At 34.8% G+C, this 22,767-nt stretch overlaps 1 protein-coding gene across 3 annotated transcripts; it reads right to left on the bottom strand.

The window, feature by feature from the left end:
- On the bottom strand, positions 1–14,145 carry LOC103721312 (transcription factor-like protein DPB). 3 transcript variants are annotated; one of them, XM_039123650.1, is made up of 9 exons: positions 13,690–14,145; positions 8,186–8,265; positions 7,910–7,953; positions 6,365–6,427; positions 6,112–6,258; positions 5,406–5,474; positions 4,141–4,239; positions 2,751–2,821; positions 1–568 (listed from the first exon to the last, which is right to left on the bottom strand). In XM_039123650.1, exons 1-9 carry the CDS (start codon positions 13,959–13,961, stop codon positions 487–489), a joined length of 927 nt encoding a protein of 308 aa, XP_038979578.1. In that variant the 5' UTR covers positions 13,962–14,145; the 3' UTR covers positions 1–486. The 3 variants fall into 3 exon arrangements, with proteins under 3 accessions (XP_038979578.1, XP_008809692.3, XP_038979579.1); XM_008811470.4 differs by having other exon boundaries at positions 1–524; positions 13,690–14,144; XM_039123651.1 differs by lacking the exon at positions 1–568 and adding an exon at positions 575–1,960.
- Between the last annotated feature and the right edge of the window lie 8,622 nt (positions 14,146–22,767).

Here is a 22,767-nt window from a genome sequence, read left to right as displayed (position 1 = left end):
TAAAAAAGTAATACACAATTACATTACAACAACATCAATCACTAAACCAGTAAATTGTCAGGTCAGCGCACCAAGGAACACCTCAGGGAAGCAGGGCGACAGTGGTGACCTTGATCCTTCCAACTAGTTATAAACGAAAGTATAAAGGAAAGCAAGAAGAGCAGAAGACTTGTTGATTTCCCCCCACTTATCCACCAATTACATGCACTTTACAAAAAAAAATATGGAGAGAACGGTGGCAGGAAAAGGACAAGTAGCCCGCACAAGACAAAATGTTGAAAATTACAGACTAGTGTTCATGCTTCACGCGCGTCTTTAAAATTCCAGGAATAGGAGGTGAAGTGGGCACCTTATGCGTAGAATTGGGCCTCGCAGGTTGTTGCACGTGTTGCTGATACGTGCTCAGCGCACTGGAGCACTCACCTCCATTTGAACTGGGCTCTTGGGCACCATCCTTACGTTCGCTTTCACAGAAGCTCATTTCTTTCAGAACAAATGCGTCGTCATGCAACTCAAAAGGAGTGCTGCATTTTGGAATTGCATAAAACCATATGACCAAAAAAAATCGCTGTAACAGCCAATACAAGATTCTTCTTAGGGTTCTTGTTTAATTCCAAGATGAGTATAATAAGCTGTGCGCTACATGATCCACAAAATAATAAGCCATAATCCAAAAGGATGCCTATTCTATTTCCAAATTGATTGTGTTTTTTTTTTTCGTTTTTTTATTCTTCGAAGTCTGTCAAGAGTTTTTTGATATCTTGTTTAATTAATACTTTTGCATTCGTTAAAAAGTTTTAGACTAAATGTGTAGAAAATTTATTTGATTTATGCATTTTAATTCTAGAGCACATTTTTTGGACAAATTACAAAAAATCAACAGAAACTACCAATAGAGCTTGGAGTGAAGCTGACACTGGAACTTAGCTTACAAACCTTGCAAACGTGGAGGATGGTAGCCGCATAATTAACAGAAATCACTCTCATACTGCTCGGCAGAAAACTAAACAGAAGCAAGGCTCAAGGTTGGGCAGTGATTAAGACTTCAATATGAGTATCTCCCCCACCATTACAACCATCCATAGATGGAAAGAAACCACATTTGTTTTATCTGACTTGATGATGGAACTCAGAATGCATGCTCAAAAGGACCACCAATGTAAACACTAAAAGATTTTCAGATTTTCCAACCATTTCTACTGATTAGTCCAAGTTGCCTGACATGCTTGAAGTTTAGGAGGAATTAAGTAATTATGTCAGGATTGCTAAGAGAATTCAGCCACTCACTTCATTAACTACTTACATGCACAGTGAAAGGCCACTATCTTTAGCCCGATGGACAGACAGATGGACAGAGGACAACCTAGCAACATTCATGGCCTTCTACCTTCATATGTATTTTGAGAAATTAGTTCCTAATCATCATGAAGATGTCAGACAGGTATAACCATTAATTCCGACCCCCTGCACATTCTTTGTGTGGTCACATCTACTAATCAAGAAAAACTAGAAAAACCATACCCTCATTTCTTACAAATTTAACGTTGCAAAAGAAAATGTACTAGTGTGTTATTGAGGGCCATGAGAATTGGAATGGGTCATGGATAGCGGTTTGGAAAATGGAATCATTTAAAAGAAGTCGCTCTCATAATGACACTTTAAAAAATCTAGAGAAATTAGGATAAAATGATTTTTAATTTGCAAGGGAATTAGATCATCCTCACTCAGTTGACAGATAACCAGGGCAAGTCAACTTTCCGAAGGTTGGAACAAATTCATTGTCAAAAGGCCTTCGTGAGTCTCCTCTGTTGCTGAAGCAATCTAGTATTACAAGCAATCAAAAGGAATAACTTCATCAAAATGGCAACATACAGCAACCAAGGCTAGGTTACTATCTCTGAGGGTGGTACTAATTCATAGTTGAACGGCCTTCTTAAGTCTCCTCTGCAGTTGAAGCAAGCTAATCTTACACGCGCGCGCGCATACAAAAAGAAAAAAGAAAAAAAAGAGAGACAAAGGAATAGATTCATCAAAATGACAAGCTACAGCAATTCATTCCTAGTGCTGAACTACTATCTGCCTCAATAGTCATCAAAAAGGAAGCACTAGAGGCTGTGCATCAGCTGGATTTTAAGCATGCATAGATCAAATTCAGTTTTGAGGTTTTTATACATATTGTGCACGAGTTCATGAATGAACAGATGCATCTCTTTTACAGCTTCTGTTGATTCTTAGCAGTCTGAAATTTAGAAGTTATTATATGATACGTTTTAAGGAAAACTGGAAATATCATGCAAACCAGATGCCTAGGTGAAATAGTGGACAATATTAGATGCAGGATTCCCTACTTATAGAACATATTCAGCTACCTTAAAATGTACATGTCACATAGAACTTCTAGTAAGTTGATCTAGGGCAAAAATTCTTCAATTCCCCATTACAATGTTGGTTGTAAGAGGTTTATGATTAACAGAGGAAAATAACATCTACAGTTTGTTTACCCATTATATCAGCCATATGAGTCTACATTCAACAGTTTTTTTACCATTAGGAAAGTTGATCACTATGAAGATACTGAGACCCATATTCCAGCCTGGTTCAATGATTTGAAGATTGGCACTTAGAGATTATGATCCAAGTTACCATCAAAATCTGTTATGTGCCTTTGGAAATGCAGATATTTAGATGGTGATATTTTCTGAACAAATGATGTGATGCATGACAAACAAGGGAGAAGTTATATGCGTTACCTGTTGAAGTCGAAATGCACCAACTGCATATCTTCTGATATTTCCACCTCTACAGTTGCATGTGAACGAGTCTGTTTGTTCACATTTGGAAAGAAAAGGGAAATAATCACATCATTATCTAGTCAATTGAATCTAAACAAAAATATGATATCTAATTGATGGGCATTGTTTTTTTTAGAGCGCCAAAAAGTGCTTCTTGGAGGACCAGAAGCTCTTTTGGATGATTTTGAGATGTTTGGTAAAAATTTTGAAAAAACTTTCTAGCTCGTCCAATAGCTAAAAAGGATCTACAGGGGAAAACTCCAATTTTGAATTTTTTGGCCAAAAGCTCTAATTGAGATTCAATGGGAAGCCTTTTTTTAGACGAGAGACCGAGGTTCAAGTCCTAGCAACAAAATTTTATTAAAAATTAATTTATATGTTAACAATACTTCATAAGAACAGTTTTTGATAGTACAATAAAATAACAAAATAATATAACATACTAATAATATAAAAGTATAATATATTATATGATATTATAATAATATTATATTAATATCATCATTATTATATTATAACTATCATATTATAATTATTAATATTAGGACAGGTTTTTTCCCTTCTGTTAAAAGACTTTTCTATTTGCTTTTTCGCTTCCATAATGGGACCCTAGGAGGATCTTCTTTCATTTTTCTGCAAAGTCAAGAATCTCGGAGTCTATTGACATCGGAGAACTCGGGCATACCGGAGAAGAAGGTTCGTATTGGAGTTCGCCTGGAAGAACTGCGACTCATGCTGAAAATACTAGTACATTGGGATAATGATACTATTGTTGTACAATAATATTATAAAAATACTATTACATTTTCATAAAAAATTAAGATTTTATTATTTATTATACTATTTAGCATAAATATCACAATAAATAATAAATAAATTAAGAATAATTTATTATAATATTTTTTGATAATACAAACAATTAGACAATTAAAAGCACTATGTAATATCTTTTACTATCATTTCTTGATACTAAAAGCACTTTCTTAGTTTGATTACCAAACAGATGGTAAAGTTCCATAGCACTTTGGAAATGTAATTAGCAAATAGTAAACTTTTTATTAAAAGCTCTAGTACCTATGGTAATACCAAACAAGGCCTAAGTCGTCATATCTTGTAATTAAAAAGATAAGCAGGTTGCAAGTGGTCAAATGATGAAAGAGTTTGATCTTCAAAGTTACTAAGAATATTTATTTGCACTATCCTTATAAGACTTTACTAGTCACATAGGTAGGTAACGAACAGATTTTACTAAGTCTTTTCCCCTTGAGGTTAAATGATACATTAAGATGATATCTAGGAAATTTATATAGCTCCAGAAAGGGGAAAAAAGCCTCAAAAGGGATGGTACCTTAACCAAGATAAAAGGCAAAGCCACTCCGCCTGAAGGAGCAATTCCAGATTTATATAATTGCTCATTCCGTTGTATCAACTTCTGCAAACCTACAAACTTAATGAGAGAAGGGAAAACAATGAGAAATATGCTCTTATCTCATAACATATCAACTTTAACAGCATTGCATATGCCTCTTACTATTTATTTCTCCTTAAAAGGAAAATGCCTGTTGCTATTTTAATATTATTTCACGCTTGTAGCATTCTAAACATCTCCGCAAGATTAAGTTGAATTATTCATAGAACATTAGCATGGGGCGCTGCTTGATGCAATGGTAAAAGACGAGCTGACAAGTACAATGGCATAGGTTCCGGTCTTGAGGCAGCCACATTTTACAGAAAAAAATGGCGAAAGATAGGTCTACCCCTAGTCCACCCTCCTAAGACCCTCGATTGTCGAGATCATAATTGGATAATGGCCTTTTATTCATAAAACAATAGCATTATATCTTTAATATTAAAGTAAAGCAACAAGCCTTACCACATTTGCCAACCAGATTACCCAGCTGGTTGGCATCCTTCACTTGGGAGATTTCCAGGATTCGAACCTTGGTAATGGCATCCCCACCATATTTCCCAAAAAATAAAATTAAGCCCTATCCCACTCATATTGTGGATTAACGAATTAAGATGACCAAGAAAAGTATGGGTATGTCTTTAACTCATGCTTTGGACCTGACATCAACCATCCACATGGGTGTCAAACTCATAGACAAGGCAACTCTAGATTAAGAGAAGGGCCTTCCGTAAAACCTATAAGTCCAGTCAAGACCTATTGGTTAGGTAAGGATGGAGATTTCTTCTTAAGCACACATAGATATCTTTTTTTCCTAATAAAACATGGAAACATAGAAAGCAAGTAATGGGACCTTCTTGTTCTAGGGTCTTCACAACAAGCAAGCCCATCAAGTTATACGTAAACTGAAATTAGCCAAATGAACAAATTATTTGTTTCTCACTTCTTTGCACTTAAATTCTTTGCCTACACAAGCAGTATATACTCAGTGCCTTGCTGGAGGCACTACATTACTTGCTATCAGTATTTTCTATCTTTCCAACAAGGCTATAACTAAAAGGTTCTAAAATCTAGGAGGTGTCACCTCAGATAAAGGAGTCTCAAGGTGTTCATGCAATGAAAGCAATAAATATGTCTGTAAATAACAATAAAATATCAAACTAGCATATTCAGAGTTTAATCTACGAATATGTGGGTAATCTTACTTGATCTTGTAATTCATGCAAATATGTGGCTCTCTTTTCAATCTTGCTTTTCAAGCCAATACGCTCTGCCTGCAATAAATATGTGGAAGTCAAAGAATTAGCAATACAAGAGAAAAAACAATGGCTTTTAGAAGTAAAAATATATTCAAAGATCTCATGCTTTTATCAGATACTAGCAACTCAGCATACATAATGCACACTTGAGGAAAAGAAAATAAATATCAAATTTTAAATCAAATTGTATGACATGTTATGAACAATAATAATATTTGAATAAAAAAATAAATATTACATAAAATGGATTGACATGAGAATGAGACATAAAAGGAAAATATTATCATACAGGGATGGAAGATTTCAAAATTGAGTAACTCAACAATCAAAAATTAAAAACTTAGTTTTTCAATGGTTCGATTGCTCCAATTGGCTACAAATGAATCGAGCGATCAACATAAGAAAGAAAAAAAAGAATGGCAGATACACAGCTATACTACTTATTCCTTCAAAAAGGAAAGGCATTTTTTGATTGGCTGAATTTCCAATTTAGATAAGATTCAATTGAAGAGGGACATAATTTTGAGAAAGAAAGGACTAAGGGTATCTTCATCACAGAATCTACAGGAAAATGTCATTAAAAATTGTCATTTTTTCACATAGTATAGACTAACCAAAATGTTATGAGATGAGAAAAATGGTATAGACAAACCTTTAACTCTTCAATATCATTTAGACTCGTTCGAGGTAAACCTTTCCACTGTATTTCCTTTTTATCTTTAGAGATAATGTCCATCGCCATAAGAACATTCAGAGCATCGTACACCCTCCGCCGTATGTTCTTCTCATCATACTGTTGCTGTTTATTTTCAAAAACACTTTTAAGAAATGTTTATGAAATCACATCTAGAAAAAAGAAACTAGCTAAAAGCCTTTCTTCACTGCTAAGTGGAGCTCTAGACTACCTGATCTGGAGATGCCAGATTACTGTGGGGATCTGCAAATTCAGCGACAAGTTCATCTGCAACCTGAAAAGTAAAAATTAAAAATTAAAAAAAAACATGAAATAAATAAAGCCTAGCAATTATAATGCAGATAAGGACCTGATACCATCAAGTAACTTGTCTCTAGAGAAGACAGGAATTACTGTTCTGCCATTCAAAGGATAACAGTTTATATAACTATTTAAAATAAAACAAATAATATTTCAAAAACAAGCATCTCTTATTGCTTCCTAACATGTTCTAATCAACAAATTGCAAGTGTAGGGATTTACCACTTTTGCTATCGGTGAATGAATGGAATATACTACCGTAGGCTTGCTAATAAAATTAAGTTGGACTAAGAAGAGAAGCAAACAAACCAAAATCCCCTCACAAAAAAGAAAAAACAAAATGCAGAAAATGAAGCTACAAAAAGAAAAACCGGATGAGCGAAACAAAAAAGAGAGATTGTTTTTTGTTAAAAAAACGGTGACCAAATCTTGAGAGGGTCTACCATCACAAAATGAAAACAGGACTAATTAAAAGAAAATGTAATGGGTGATCACCCAACAGGTAATATTTCACTTAAGAGAAAGCAAAATAGCAACTTAAATCACAGATCCTCCTATCTCCCTAACTATATTAGGACTTTTTCAAGGGGATGCTCTTACAAGCCCCTACCAAAAATAGATAAGTATAATGAAAGAACAAGATTCAATGGGAAAACAAACAGAAATAGATGTGTATGAGAAGCATATGTCGGACTCCCTTTATTCAGACGCTCACCACAAACTCGTTGAAAAGGTTGAGATTTTGTCAATCCGTTTACTCAAAGTCCCAACCGAAGGACATACAACCACAGAATCAGCTCGTCTTGTTGTCGGCAGACAAAAAATTAGCTAGGTAAGTTTTCCCTGGATTTTCGTTTTCTTTTCCAAATTCTTATAGGCGTGCAAGATGCTTATATTTTTCTGACTAGAAGAGGGAAGAAACCACCTCAAGTCATATCACAATCAACAAGAAGCAATTACAGGGCTAGGTCCACAGCCCTGATGTACAAGTCCAGCACTACCATGATCGATGCAGCACCATATAGAAGTATGCGAATCCTTGGGAATAAGTCCCTGCCAATTTATGATTAACAAAAATCTGTATTCATTTAGCAAGGAGCTATTACATCTGGTTAGTTATAGTCAAACATCTTTCACAACAGAAATTTTTCAGATATTAGAATGGAGGACAGTTAGCTGGATGTGATTCTATAATTCACTCCTGATAGGGAATATCTGTGAATTGATATAGCTATCAAGTACATTTGCAATGTAAAGCATCTGCTAACCTGTTATTTCACATGTTGACAGTGAAAAATTCAAAGATATATTGTCCCAAAATAAACACAAATCAGAATGTACAAAGCACCACCATTGTTGCCCCATGTTACAGAATAGTGCAGATTCTATGCAATAAGACAGCAAAACATATGGCAAAAAGGAAACCAAACAAAAGGAAAATGGATAGCTGCCACACCTCATTGTAAGTGGTTCTTCCTTTGCTTTCCACTTTCTCACAGACTATGCACATTCAGAATGCAAATGTTAAAAGTGAACAAAGTCAAATAATTTTTCAAAGACTACTCAACAGAATTCAAAGTAACTGAAGGCTAATATTCTATAGCATTAGCATATCCCCATTCTTTGAGAGACTTCATGGAATCTGGTCTCCTATTTTCAGGAAAGACATCGTTTCAAGATGAAAAGAATAACAAAAATTAACCAAGAAAAAGGAGAAGGATTTTTCACTCACCTTTCATGCTGAATTGGCGGAGTCCCCTACCACTTTTATCACCTCCAACCGTCCGTGCTCCTCTCTTTTTCTTCTTGCCACTGCTCAAAAACCCATGCTAGTTTAAAAACTCAGAAAAGAATGTTGAAATCAAATTCACTGATTGGGATTTCTTTTCAGGCAATAATTTTTAGCAGAGCAATCAATTTCTACAATAACAATGAAAAAAAGCAAAAAATGAATTAATTAAGACTATATGAAGGAGATACATGTTTCACTCATTGCAGTCATCAGATATATGACAAAGTAGTATCCTAAATATTTTCAAAAATGTTTGAGGGTATGCCACTCTCTATTTCAAGATTCAGCTTTTTCAAATTTAAAAACATAGAAGCAAAACCATCATAAGGAAGCCATAGGTCAAAAGATGCCAGAAAGATCTAAATAGGAAAGACTTCCACCTCATTTAATAAAATAAACATATCTTTGATGTTCGAGAAGGTGAGTTCACTCTTTTGATACCTTAAATGCATTTTTACTTTTTATGCCAACTTAGTTGATAGAAAGTTCCATAAAAGATTTTACCAGCATTCACAAACTTGAAATATCTTGATCAACGAATCATCAGGGGGTGACATGGGTGTCAAAGTCCTTGCAGCAAAATACATTTCATGCAAAAATAAAATGTTCAAAACCCAAATTCACTGTCCCAGTTTTCATGCTCAGTTATGAACCACTAAACAGGTTTGGAAAAGCATCTCAGAGACGCAGCAAGGAACAATGGACTAGAAGTTTAACCAATCGGCTAAATAATAGAGGCTTTTCCTATTGTTATTCCAATCAAAACCTTGACAAAGATTATGAGCAATCAAGAAGTTCTTGTTCCAATTGTTCAATCCCATAATTTAGACTAAGAACCCTTTATTGCTCCTATCCATGGAGCAACAGGTCATGTTAGAGTCATCAAAACTACATCAAGGACATAAGACGTTCAATATTTTCATTTGACCTAATGCAGCATAATTTTCCTTATGATTGCATCTTTATAGATCCACAATAAGAAAAAGCACCCTTGCTAGGGCCTTTCCTCGATTATGCCCAATTTCATTCTTCACAAAATCTTAGAAAACATCATTGGTTCTCACATTTGTCCATAACCTATAATATACATGATCCTTTGTAAGTATGCACCTCCCTTTTGATCTGTATATCATACACAGTTTTAACTGGATCTTGAAGTTACTTCAGTACACTTGCAAACAATAGTAACAGGCCAACAAATGTCATATGCTCTTGTTTAGGACTTTTGGTTCTTACTGCACATGACTAAGCCCCTTTCATGTTGCACGAAAAACCTTCTTAACAGATCAGTACAATCTCCCCCCCCCCTATTTTTCCTCAAATCTCAGCAATATACTTAATGGTTCACAACTTAAGGCATAATTTTCCTTATGATTGCATCTTTATAGATCCACAATAAGAAAAAGCAGCCTTGCTAGGGCCTTTCCTCTATTATGCCCAATTTCATTCTTCACATAATCTTAGAAAACATCATTGGTTCTCGCATTTGTCCATAACCTATAATATACATGATCCTTTGCAATTATGCACGTCCCTTCCTTTTGATCTTTATATCATACACAGTTTTAATTTGATCCAAAGTAGTTCATCAATATTAATTCATTCTTCACATAATCTTAGAAAACATCATTGGTTCTCGCATTTGTCCATAACCTATAATATACATGATCCTTTGTAATTATGCAAGTCCCTTCCTTTTGATCTTTATATCATACACAGTTTTAATTTGATCCAAAGTAGTTCATCAATATTAAAGGGGCAGGATTCAAGAAAATATCATAGAACTGTTTTCAAGACAAACAATGAACCCTAATCAACGACCAAGTTGAGAAATACGATTAGGGTGAATGGATCATTAACATCATGGAGGGACTCTGCTTCTTGCTAAAAAAAATTGGCAACTGGTTTCAGCGAGTATAGAAGGCTACTGGATTCCAATCCAGCATTTATCAGGACATTTTGCTAAAACCTTGTCTTCTCTAAGAGTATGGCAGGTGTCCATACTCTTAGACAAGTTACGATAATGATCATTGCTATGAATTGAATGGGCCTTACAACAAATGTAGAGGGCTTCCACTAGTTCAATTTCTCAAGCATCATTAACATGCTTATAACTCCTAGAAAGTCCCTATTCCAGCAACCACAAGGCATAAACGTCTCAGATATAAATATAGAGAGAATAAATACATCTGAAAGGCCAAATAAATTTATGGATCCTCTAAATTCTTCCATAAAAGGTATTTCTCTCAAAAAACCTTCATTCCCACACACAAGGTTAAAGAATGCACATAAATCCTTAAGTACAAACCAACTATTTCTTTACAATATAAGTCCACATATCTCTTGTTCACCATGTCATTGCATGAAAGCCACTGCAATTCACACCTGTACTAGTAAAAACGCTACTACTGGTCAGTAATAAGAGTAGATTTTCTATGAACATTTAGAAAGATTCCACTAGTACATGTTGTACTTCTTGAAAAGGGAAAAAAAGAAAAAAGAAAAGCAATGTTTGGTAATGCCCAATATAGAACACTTCAAAAAAACTGGCAAAAATCAACTAGCTAATTTTAGGAGAAGCTAGACAATCAACATTTCGCCATATGCTTAAATGACACAAAAAAAAGATAAACCTTGCTTAGAAGTTGATATATTGAAGGAGCAAATAGATTAGCTAAACTCTAATATAAATCAGCTCATCGTGGACCCCCTCAAAACCCAAAACATGATTCCAAATTTCTTAACCTAGATATGAATTTCAAACAAAGTTCAATTTAGGTTTAAAGAATTATAGATGCCAACAATATTGAAACCAAACCTAAACAGTTCTTTTACATTATCTATTAGCAAAAACACCAAATAAGTGACAAAGTGCTTTCTTCAAAGAACTTTGTGCAAGTGTTTCACAACCCTTCCAAAAAAGTATGAGCAATAGAAACATGCCAATGATCTTCCTGATTGGTGCCTTATTTAAAATTTTTAAACTGCAAAAGGCACAGGGAAATGCAGACACCCAATGGAAGCCTCCAACCCTATCATTAACACCAATATATGTTAGTGCCACAAAAGATGATCATATAGTTATTCTTCTTTTCATTGAAAGCAGTGAAACATAAGTAGAATTAAATAAAAGATAATCCAGTGTGGTCTCTTATATAGTAGAGACCAGGACATGATGCATGCAGCCAGCCAGCTTGGATCAAGACAGCATCATTAGGCAAATTTATGCATTCACATGCAACTTCAACTCCCTAGTTCACAAAAACAACCAGGGTAGAAATAAAGAAGTGTTATGTCGACATGGAAGGGTCTTCTCCCTTCCAGGGAGGAAAAAAAACAAAGAGGAGAAAAAAATTTGAAGCTGTTACTGAGTTAAGGGTTGTTATGGACCAGACAACACCAAGGATCCTATGAAATTTATGAAAATGTAGAATCAATAAAAATATGTTAAAATTCTTAAATCACAAGAACTTGCTACTACAATGCCTGAAGAAGAACAAAAGATATCCTATGTAAAATTTTATGGTTTGAAACGTCTTGCATTCTTGTCACATAGTTCTCATATTTTTCATGTTTGCTATCAACTGCACAAATAGATTCCAAATGATGTCTAATAGCTTTGATATTGTTGATGCTGCCAGCTGTGCTTTTCCTTGATTGTAACCTCTGGTGACCCAGCATCTACCAAAAACTAAACAGAGCTGTCTAAAAAAATATCCTCAGGCAACAAGAACTGAAGTATTGCATGGCCTAAAAGAGCAATAAATAAGTTATAGTGGTTTAAAGATGGATTGGACAGATAACTAGCAAGGGCAACACAAAGAAGTTTAAGAGCTCCACGAAGTGGAAAGAAATGGTAAAGAACTAATCGAGATGGCAAGGACATGTTTGACGAAGACTGATGGAATCACTAATAAGGAAAAGGCTTGAATTTATGCCGAACTATCAACAAAGAGGAACATAATTTCCAACAAACTTCTAGCTTCAAAGATGCAAGAAACATATGACCCTTTCCTCAAATTCACCTCATTCAACACATTTATAGCAAATTCTTTATGTACAACAAGCGTGTAATTCAACATGGATTCAATGTGTTAAAGAATAAGATAATTTTTATTGGAGTTTTAATTAAAAAAAAGATTTAAATTTTCTTGTCCCCTAAATTTTAGTTGTTTTAAATGCTTTAAAATATTTTTTTTAGACGCCTCTTTCAGAAGAGTTGTGACTTTTCGAAAGATAACATTGGTTTCCAAAAAGAGACGATGTTTCCGAAACATTATATATCTTCGAAACTATCGCGTCTCTTCGGTATTCCCGATAGAGTTTATAAATACTCCTCTGGAATTAATTCAAAACAATCCGATCTCTCTCTCATTCATTAGCGCTCTATCTCCTCTCAAGAGTTTTTTCCTCAAACAGAGTTCTTCATCCACTCTTAAAAGTTTTCTTCTTTCTATTCTTTTTTTTTTTTTGAGCATCTGAAGAAGTCGGTTGGATCAAGCCTCCCCAACGATCGTACTCATTAGAGGATCGGGCTGAGCTAAATTGTTGTACCTTGGGGACGAGATCGCTTCATACCTGCACGTAGGGGGCGAATCATATTCTTAAGACAGTGTATATCACACGCCTCGATCTAGACAAGCTCTTTCAATCTTCTGATTTTTATTCTAGTAGATTATACTTTTATAATACTTTTATATAATAAATATATAGCAGTTTTTAGATAAAATATTTCCGACAGTCTAAGAACATGAACTTGATTGTATTAGAAATTGCTATATATATATATATATATATATATATATATATATATATATATATATATATATATATATATATATTTATCAAAATTTAATTTGATAGCATAGAATTAGATTTAATCTAATTGTATAAAAATTTGAAAGCCTTAACTTCATTCAGTAGGTTGTTTTCTTTACAAAAATCAGTCTTTTAAGAAAGTTATATTACTCTAAAAATTGTGCAAATAGATTTCTGTAATTTTAAAAACTATATAGAAAATTTTCTGCATATTTAAATTCTTTGCAGGATTTTCTGCATCTTTGAAAATACTACAGAAATTTTCTGCAGATTAAAAATCTGTATAAAAATTACTGCAGCTTTAAAATCCGTACAGATTTTCTACGGCTTTAAATTCTGTGAAAAGTATTTTCTGCAATCCTTAATTTCTGTAACTAATTATATTTATTTTGTTTTTAACTCCTCTAAGTGAACTCCTAAATAACAATTAAACTAATCCTCCATAATTTCCAGATACTGAAGTGGTATCACCTCAACAAATCACAGCAGAACAACCCAAACCGACAGCAAATGACCTCCGTCGCATCAAATTCCTCCGAACCTCCATGAATTCACGCAATGCTGTTCCCAAAAATAATTAAATTTGCAAATAAGATGAAGGAATTGGGCAAAGTGATTGGCCTGACCTCACTGCCCCTTGGGAGGAGCCGGCATCGTCCCCATGGATGTCGAGATGATTCATCCGCACGAAGGTGCTCTCACTCGCGGGCGTCGCCGCCGTCGTCGGCTCGCTCCGGCTCGAGGGGGACCCGGCGCTCCCGCTCGTGGACGCCGATTGCCCGCCGGAGAGCGCCGGCGTGCCCCACGACGGGGGGGCGCCGCCTCCGGGGGGCTTGGGAAGGCTCGCGGCAGTCTTATTACCGTCCTCCTCCTGGCGGTTGCCCACGCCGGTGACCATTTCGGCGAGCGATCGAGCCGGAGAGCGGATCAAGAAGGGAAGAAACCCTAAAAAGACAAAAGGGAGGATGCGAGACACAGAGGCAGCAGCGATCGTATGTTTCGGTGGGGGGAGCTCCAAGCATGTTACAAGGGGTGCGGGGAAAAAAAAACCGCAATGCTCGCCCAAGGACAGGACGGTGCCCCGGAAGTAATAAAAAATTACTTTTTATAGGAGGCTGCTGAATGCTGTGGTTGTGGATAGGACTAGCTGTGGCCCATGGACTGCTGCTAGCTGGGGCTGGCCAGGATATAGTTAAATTCTATGTTTTCAAAAAAAATATAAAACATTTCAGGACTAAAACATTTTGAATTTTTTTAACTAAATTCCGTTTGGCAGAGCTTTTGATGGGCCAGAAAGCACTTTCGGACCTTCGAAAAATACTTTTGGATAGAATAAGGGTGTTTGGTAAAAATATTAGGGGCTCGTTTGGTTCGCGGAAAAAGAAGGAGGAAAAGTGTGGTAAACGGGAAAGTAATGAGATGCCTCTTATTTGGTTGGAGTTTTCAAAGGAATGAGACGAAAAAGTTGTATTCCCATGTGAATATGATTCCCACATTTCATGGAAAAGTCTTTTCCATGAGAAACATGGGAAAGTTACTTTTTCATAAGGCGGGAATCACTTAATTTTTACTTTTTTTCCAAAAAAACCCTTCAGCATTAAAGAAGCATTAAAAAGGCATTAAAGACCTAATTTTTATTAAGGGCATAATAGAAATTATACATAATTTTTCTGTAAAAGTGGATGACCAACCAAATATAAGCACTTTAGAAATTTGTCACTTTCCTATGGTCAACCAAATATGCTAAAAATACTTTCCTAGGCATCCTCTTCCTAGAAATTTGTTTCTCAGGAATCATATTCTCATGGTCAACCAAACATGCCAAAAATACTTTGGAAATAGCTTTTTATAAAAACTCTACTACCGACAACTCTATCAAACGGGCTAAGTTTGCCCAAGGGTGATCCTGCTTTATAGCCCATGTTACTTCCAACTTGAATATGAAATTGACCAGTTCAACGCCCATCTTTTAACTTTACTATTTGTCCATGGATCTTGTGAGTTTCTACATATAATTTGGTAGGAAGTTATAAGTTTTATAAGATGACCTATATAAAGGTTTAATGAATGAAAGCAACACTGAAATAAATAAAAAAAGGAAATAAAGGAGCAAAAATTGGTGGCAACCTGTTGTAGAGCAAGAAGATCAAAGAAGTGCCCCTCAAAATAAAAATCAACACCATTGACTATCATCTAAGCTGTATAAAGTACTTGGAAACTAAATCATTTATTTTGAAGTTCAATTTTTGTTTTCATTGGATGCACAAGTAAAAGATCTTAAAAATTCATGATTTTTTATTTCCAGCAATTTTATATATTAGAGTCATGATTAATGGGATTGGTTTTCAATTTGAGTGTCATTTCATTGTTCTCTAATAGGAAGAATTGAGAGCCACATAATCTCAAAAATATTCTGGCATATTATAAAATATATTTATAAATATATACATTGATACATACATATATGCTAATATATGCAATTGCAGAAATTAGAGATTGGAGGGATTGTAAAGTTATAGGTCAAAATCTGCATTTGCACTCTTGGATTAAAAAAATATAGCGTGCATAATAATGATATTTGCAGTTTTTCTGTCCGAAAATATTCAAAGATCACTAGAATAAGTAAATGGTGATCATTTGTAACCTAAATAATATATACATCTTCCCTCCTTTTGTACCATTTATAGATAAAAATATTAAACTGTCAATTTTGAGCCAAGTGTGAGCCTAGTCAATTTAGACTCAAGTTGAATGGCATAAGGTATAGGTTATTCAAGTTGGGCTCAAGTTTAAGATGTCATGGCCCAAAACCTGTCTCGTTGGCAGCACTAACTTTTGGTAATAATACAATTTCAAAGACAATAATGCAAGCAAGGACATTAAATCTCCTCCACTGTTCCCTCTTCTTGTACCCTTTAGTATGCATAATACCAATATGGATGGCCCCACTAGCATGAAAGAGTTGAGGATAGTTGATCACACATCCTTGTATGCACTTCCAAGCGTAAAACAGAAATTTTTGCTTATGGTGCTACAGTTACAAACAGGATTACAAGATAACATCAATAGATAAAGTATTGGTTAATCATTGCCGTATTTTTCTATAGTATCATGGTGGCGTGTTTTGTAGGTTTTGTGTATCTGTTAAGGGCTTGATTTTCTATAATTCAATGGAAATTCTTAAGCATAAGTTAGCAGTAGTGTTGACTCCATTAGAGACAATAATTAAGATATCTTTTTGTCTAAAAGAAGAAATTAGGTTGGAGCCCAATTCAAAATTAGACAATAAATTTAGAGATTAAGATTTGGATGGTGCAAATTAGTATAAAAGATGAATTTGAAAAATAGACATGATGTCATCAAAGTAGATGCATATAAGATTTGTTATGTAATAAAGTAGATGCACATAAAGTATGGTTGCTTGAACTCGATTTGGTATATAAATGGTTAACCAAGCTTGGCTTGAACTTGGATGAAACTTAATATAACTTGTTCAAGATCAAATCACATAAATTTTGAGACAAGATTTTATAAAGACATGCTGAACTTATCAAGAATCATTTCCAGAATCTTTTCTTGAAATAAAAATAGGATTTGACTTTTCCGCAAAACATGTGTTCGCCCATCGATGTAGTTTAGATCATGAAGTTTCATGTTTTTCAAAATAAACTGGTTTGCACCAGGGAGAGCAGCAACAACAAAGAAACCTTTCCTGTCATTTTTTCTTAGTATGACTCGAGTATCTCCTAGCAAGTACTCCAATTGAAATAAAGGAGGAGCGGAGTAGGATAGCCCTATATATATAGAAAGAGAGAGAAAGGGGGGGGGGGAGAGAGAAAACTCTCTTCCACACACACACACACTCTCTCTCTCTCTCTCTCTCGATTTAGAGAGATGAGTGGGGTTGAGTTTATTTCTCCTATCTATGGGGGAGGCTTGCCTTATCTTCATGAGGCTCGAAAATAGTACACCAAAAGGAGTGTAGTTTGATAGTTAAATACATACTCGCTCGTCAAAAGACAGTCAATGCATACATTTTACGAGTGCATATTTGTCGAGTGCTAGATGCATATAAAATGTTTGTGAGACAAGCATCAAAACTTCCAAAATTTTCAGAACTAAGAAATATATGTACATACATACATACATATATGTGTATGTATGTATGCATGTATATGTGAATATGGAGATAACAACGATCACATGGAGACATCAATTATCTCAAAGCTAAGTTGTATGTATATATACATATACATGTGCGTGGATATGTATGTATATGTATATAGTTATATAGATACGTACATATATATGAACATATTTATGTATATACAGAAGTATCTACACATAAATATATACACACACACACGTACTTATATACATTTGTATGTATATATGTCTATATATGTATGCATGTACATATGTATGTATTGCATGTACCAAATATGTGCTAAGCCTAGAAATCAAAGTTACCTTGTGTGACAAAAATTAAAAGTTTGAAACATTTTCTTGTTCTCACAGCTTTTAAAGCAAAATGCTTTCGCATCTAAGTGCAATGCAAAATTGAACAATTTTTATATGTATATATTTATGTGTATACCTAAGTATATATGTATATACATGCATATGCATATATTTATATATATACTACAATGTCTCACACTTCCTACCAAGAATGAAGAACTCCAAGACCTGCAACTTCTGCCTCGAGATCTTCTTCCACCTCAGCCGCAAGTGCAGGTGGCTCAATGATGAGACGATCAAGAACGGCACCCGGATGCATCTATGCAGCAAAAACTTCTTCCAAGACATGAATTCCCTGTTAGACTCTTGCACCACGCTTAATTAAGATCTTCGAAGGCATTCTGTTGTAACTGGACTTTGGCGGTCTCGAGAAGAAGCTGGCCAAGAAGTGGACACGCGATGTGTCGAGGTTTGAATGCATGGCAGCGGTGACGGCGGCAAGGATCGATGAGGGCGAAGGTGAGGTGGTGGAGTTTAGCGAAGTGAAAACTGAGACCTATGAAGACAACAACATGATGGACTTAAGGAATCATCGGAAGAAGAGGAGGAGGAGGATTGCTGTACTTGTTTTGAGTTGGATAAGGTGGAAAACGAAGTGTGGAAGTTGACGTGCTCCCACTCGTTCCACAATCACTCTATAGAGAAGTTGTTCCAGCAACAGCTGTGCCCACTTTGCCGATCAGAGGTGGATTAACAAGCTTGATATTTCAAAGACATGCGGAGATTTGAAGGCCATATGAGATATGCCATGAATGTACACAAAAGGATTTCCATCAAAAGATATGTACTAAAGAAATTTGTTAATAATTTTATGAAGTTTGGTTCCAGAATTTATTATAATTTTCTTGGAATTTTCAGATTTTTAATTATTTGCTGGGAGGTAATCATGATCATACTGCAGGGCTCGAAATCTTTCTTAATATATAAAGCAGGACTCTTTATTCAGCCTCTGTACTTCTCTCATACATCCAAGCCCACTGCAAGCTTTTAAAATTATTTTGTCTAAGAATAGGCACCTGTGCATAATATAAGAGGTGGTTTCACATATATATTTTTTTTCATGTTGTTTCAAAAGTTGTCCTTTACTTTATAGCAGGCTCTTGTGTTTCATGCAGGTGAATATTAAATGGAGAATATTTTCTTACCCTTTTTCTCTTTTTTTTTAAAAAATAATTTTTAATATAATTACTCTTCTTACAGAACATAGTCAGCCAGTTATGTAGCTGGTTTTCTTTTACTGCATGCATGCACTTGATACTAGTACTCCTTTCTTCTGGATTATATGGAAGCATGTGATAAGGACTTCAATAGTGGCACATGACAAGGTTCAACCTAAGCAGTTGGCCTACAATCGAGCTATCCATGGTTTCTCTGAAAAGTCACCATTTGAGGTTTGTTTAGGCTATCTACTATAAAGTCCTTTCGTTCTAGAGTTTACAGTTGGTTTTACACCAAAGAATAGTAAGGAGGAAGGAAGCCAAGCATGAGCTCAAAGGCTCCTTGAGAATATCAAAAAAATGCATCAAAAGATCAAAGCGCAGCTTCATCGGATATATACAATTGGATGATGGCCCATCTTGGGAAATGGATATATGATATCCCAACATTACTGTTAAGCTTCATCAGCCATAGAATTGGTTGGAGACCCAATAGAAACTCAACTGCTTCTAGCATAGGTTTTTACTTGGAAGCTATCGTGGGATGAGCTAACGTATATACAAGTGAACTTCTCTGGGGCTTGTCATCGGCCGGATTTTCAAATCAGGTTTGTTTTGAAGAACCCAACAAAAAGCTCCAAAAAAAAAATAAAAGAAAGAACCCAACTTAAGACAACATAATTGATCACACAAGGATATCAACTATATCTTATCCATGAATGATTTATAATTTTGTAATGAGGACCAAATCCAATCCAAAACCTTGCCCAGGTAATAGTGAAGCCTTGTGCTCAAAATTTTATCAATGTACACTATAGCATCAGAGGTGACAATGAGGTCATTAGCCCACTAAACCAATATGTGGTAGGTCATTACGATGACAGTGAGGTCATTATAGGTCAAGTGGGATGTCTCTAAAAATAATAAACTTGATATATCTGCACATCATCATTATTATTTTAATTATTTTATTCTTAAAATTATAATGAATTTAGAGCATATGCAAATAAAAGATAAAAATTTGAATAAATAATTCATGTCTAAAATAAAATAAATTATAGTTGATTGCACTTCTATAACATCTTTCCTAATGTACTGTAATTATGATTACCTTTTCTTTCCTCCAATATTATGAAGCTCAATTGCATTTGCTTTTTAACAAATTATGATCATTTGATTTTTTTTTATTTTTAAAGGATGGAGACTTTAAAAAGGTTCTCTATTTTCAAAAAAGTTGATGAACAGAATTTATAAGAAAATATTTCAAGTATAATATAGAATGTAGAATTTCACGGGCATTTCCATTTATCTGTATTTTGGGTTTCTATGTGAGGGATTGTCATTGTGTACATGCTTAATATATCTCTCAAAATTTAGTCACCTCTCCTTTCATGTTCATTTGTGTTCTAGGATGGCGATCTTGCTGAGCGTTGGTGCAATTAGTTTAGGTTGTTCAGACCTCAATTAAATTTATTTTTATCGATACAGTTCATTCTTAGGTTAGGTTGGATAGTTTAACGTTTTGTCCACATACCTGTTAAACTGGACCAGTTGATGCTTAACTTGGTCCAGAAAATAAAAGCTGCAATCATTTTGAAAACCTTTCAACCTCAGCTCAACAGGATGAGGTTGATAGCACACGACACTCAAACTTACCAAGTAAAACCTATCAAACTTCTTATTTTTAGGAAACTTCGATGACTATAATAGAAGAGGATTTTAACTCTTGGTCCGGTTCTAGCTTCTCTATTTCATGTTTCCATTCATCCCTACCGTGTGAAATGCGCACTATATATTGATTTGTGCCCAAAAAAAAAACCACTATATATTGATTAGTGGAACCTACTTAAATAAATGGATGGTGATTTAATTAGATAGAATTGTACATGAACAGGAATTCATGAGAGGATGATACAAACTCCTTTAGATCCCTTCCCTTCACACAGAGAGAGAGAGGCATGTAGTGGGAGACGCGCATACTCGTGCGCGCGGACGCATAGAGAGAGAGAGATGTTGGGGGTTTTAGATTTATAACTAATTAAAAAGAGTTGACAGTGCATATTTCAGGCTTGTGGTGGATAATGAGTTTACATAGACTAGATGGTGAATGCTGGATGAAAGAAAGAGAAGGTGCATTGCAGATTGCATGTGGTCTAGTTGAAATAAAGAGCAAGATATGTATGATAGGGAATAGAGAGATAATGAATATAAGCTTTAAATATGCCTAGATCAAATCATGGCCACTTGATATTGATAGAACCAAGATCTTTTTGGCCCAAAATTTGGTTATGGTGGCATTTTGTTTGGTTATGATGCCTATCCTTTGGAATCATTTAAACAGTTCATTTCATGTTGAAGCAATCACAAGAAAAATCGCAATTTGAAAATAATAAAAAAATATATGTTAGATGAATGCTTTTATACTATCGAATAATTTCTAACATAATTTGCTATAACTGTATGTTGAATAACAATACCATATACTTGAATATCAGTATAAAAATGTAACATTATAACTCTGGATCCATGGCTATATCAATTATTAGTCTCCGTGGAGAATGAAAAATTATTGCGCATAAGCCCCTATGAAAATAATACTATAAGGAAATATTTTGACTTAGAAAACTTATAATACTATTAGAATCATCCTTATAGAAAAAACATTTGTTGTTAATATAGCTCATATTTCAAGACTAAGATTGTTTTATATCTGTTTTTAATTGAATGCCAACATTATTTATTCAACCATTTTATTGGTAGCAAGTTCCTATCAATTAGATATCTTATCTACTTTCAGCCATTCACTGCTTTATTTACAGATAAGGGGCATAACAGGCTCAGCCATTTTCATCCTTACAACCAATTAAAGTCTACATCTATTAGTCATATATATATATATATATATATATATATATATATATATATATATATATATATATATTGAAAGTAAATGTTCTAGTTAGGATATAGAGTTCATAAATGTTAATTCTGTAAAACATTTTGAAGTTTTATGCAAGGTGCTGTAAAACTTTTGCTCATGGTTATTCCGACACTATTTTATGATGATGCTATTTAAAACCATGAGTTAAACCTAAAATTCTTTATTAGAAATTTATTTAAAAATAAATTTATGGATCCCACCTAACTAGATCCAATGGCTATTATTGACATAATGAGACAAAAATGGAAATATTTAAAAGCAAAAAAAGGAAAAGCTTGAACATAAATATACCAAGTAACTATAATCAACAACTCATATCTAAATTACTGCTTCGCGCATTTGTAAGCCACAGACTTGAGTTCTTGTGAGATCATTCTAGGAATTTCAAACTCAAATAATTTCTTGGTTTCTTAATTAACTAGGTATTAAACATAGTGTGGATGTCATTTTAATGGCATCAATATGCATGTTTGCAACTTTGATATGTATGATGCACGGTCAAATTTATGGCAGACAAACTATAAGCAATTAATGAACATGAGGTTTAGTACATCGAACCTAAAATGGTTGCCCAGATTGTTGCCTGATTATTGATAGAATAATACCATTAATGGGGGAGGGGGACAAGGTTTCAGCTTTAGATTGGTGCCCGAAATCCAGATTAACCTCGGCAACAGGTCTAGTTTTAGAATTAGGGAACATTCAAGGGCTCTTTTGGAAACATGCCTGCTCTATTCCTGAATATATCAATCTATGGGCAATCCACGTCGGCCCTTAATAATACCACGTGTTTTGGACCCCGTCATCTCCTCTTCCTCTTCTAGAGTCCAAAAAGACGACGAAAAAACAAAAAGAAGACGGCCTCACGGGTCCCACGTCGCACATGCATGCATGGGGCATGCTGCTTCTGCTGATGATGATGGTCATTCATGCTGCGTTCACATAAAAGTCTCTACGATCCGAATCCGAAATAGTATTCATCCCCCGTTCTCTCAAGTCTCATCCTATTTATATCTCACCCCCCAAGCTATATTTCGCCTGCAATTCTCCGGAGGGAGGGAGAGAGAGAGAGAGAGAGAGAGCGA

The sequence above is a fragment of the Phoenix dactylifera genome, chromosome 2 (assembly GCF_009389715.1).
Source record: "Phoenix dactylifera cultivar Barhee BC4 chromosome 2, palm_55x_up_171113_PBpolish2nd_filt_p, whole genome shotgun sequence".
NCBI classification, from domain to species: Eukaryota; Viridiplantae; Streptophyta; class Magnoliopsida; order Arecales; family Arecaceae; genus Phoenix; species Phoenix dactylifera.
The sequence above is the reverse complement of the archived record's forward strand: the minus strand, read 5'-3'. Positions and strand labels throughout refer to the sequence as shown.

What these genes read in the sequence shown, in the direction of transcription:
- LOC103721312 (XM_008811470.4), bottom strand. Translation starts at nt 13,961, where the DNA reads ATGGTCACCGGCGTGGGCAACCGCCAGGAGGAGGACGGTAATAAGACT. An exon ending in ATGATATTGAAGAGTTAAAG is followed by an intron (nt 5,475 to 6,111) that starts GTTTGTCTATAC and finishes TATTTATTGCAG; the next exon opens with GCAGAGCGTATTGGCTTGAA. An exon ending in TGCCTTTTATCTTGGTTAAG is followed by an intron (nt 2,822 to 4,140) that starts GTACCATCCCTT and finishes GTGAACAAACAG; the next exon opens with ACTCGTTCACATGCAACTGT.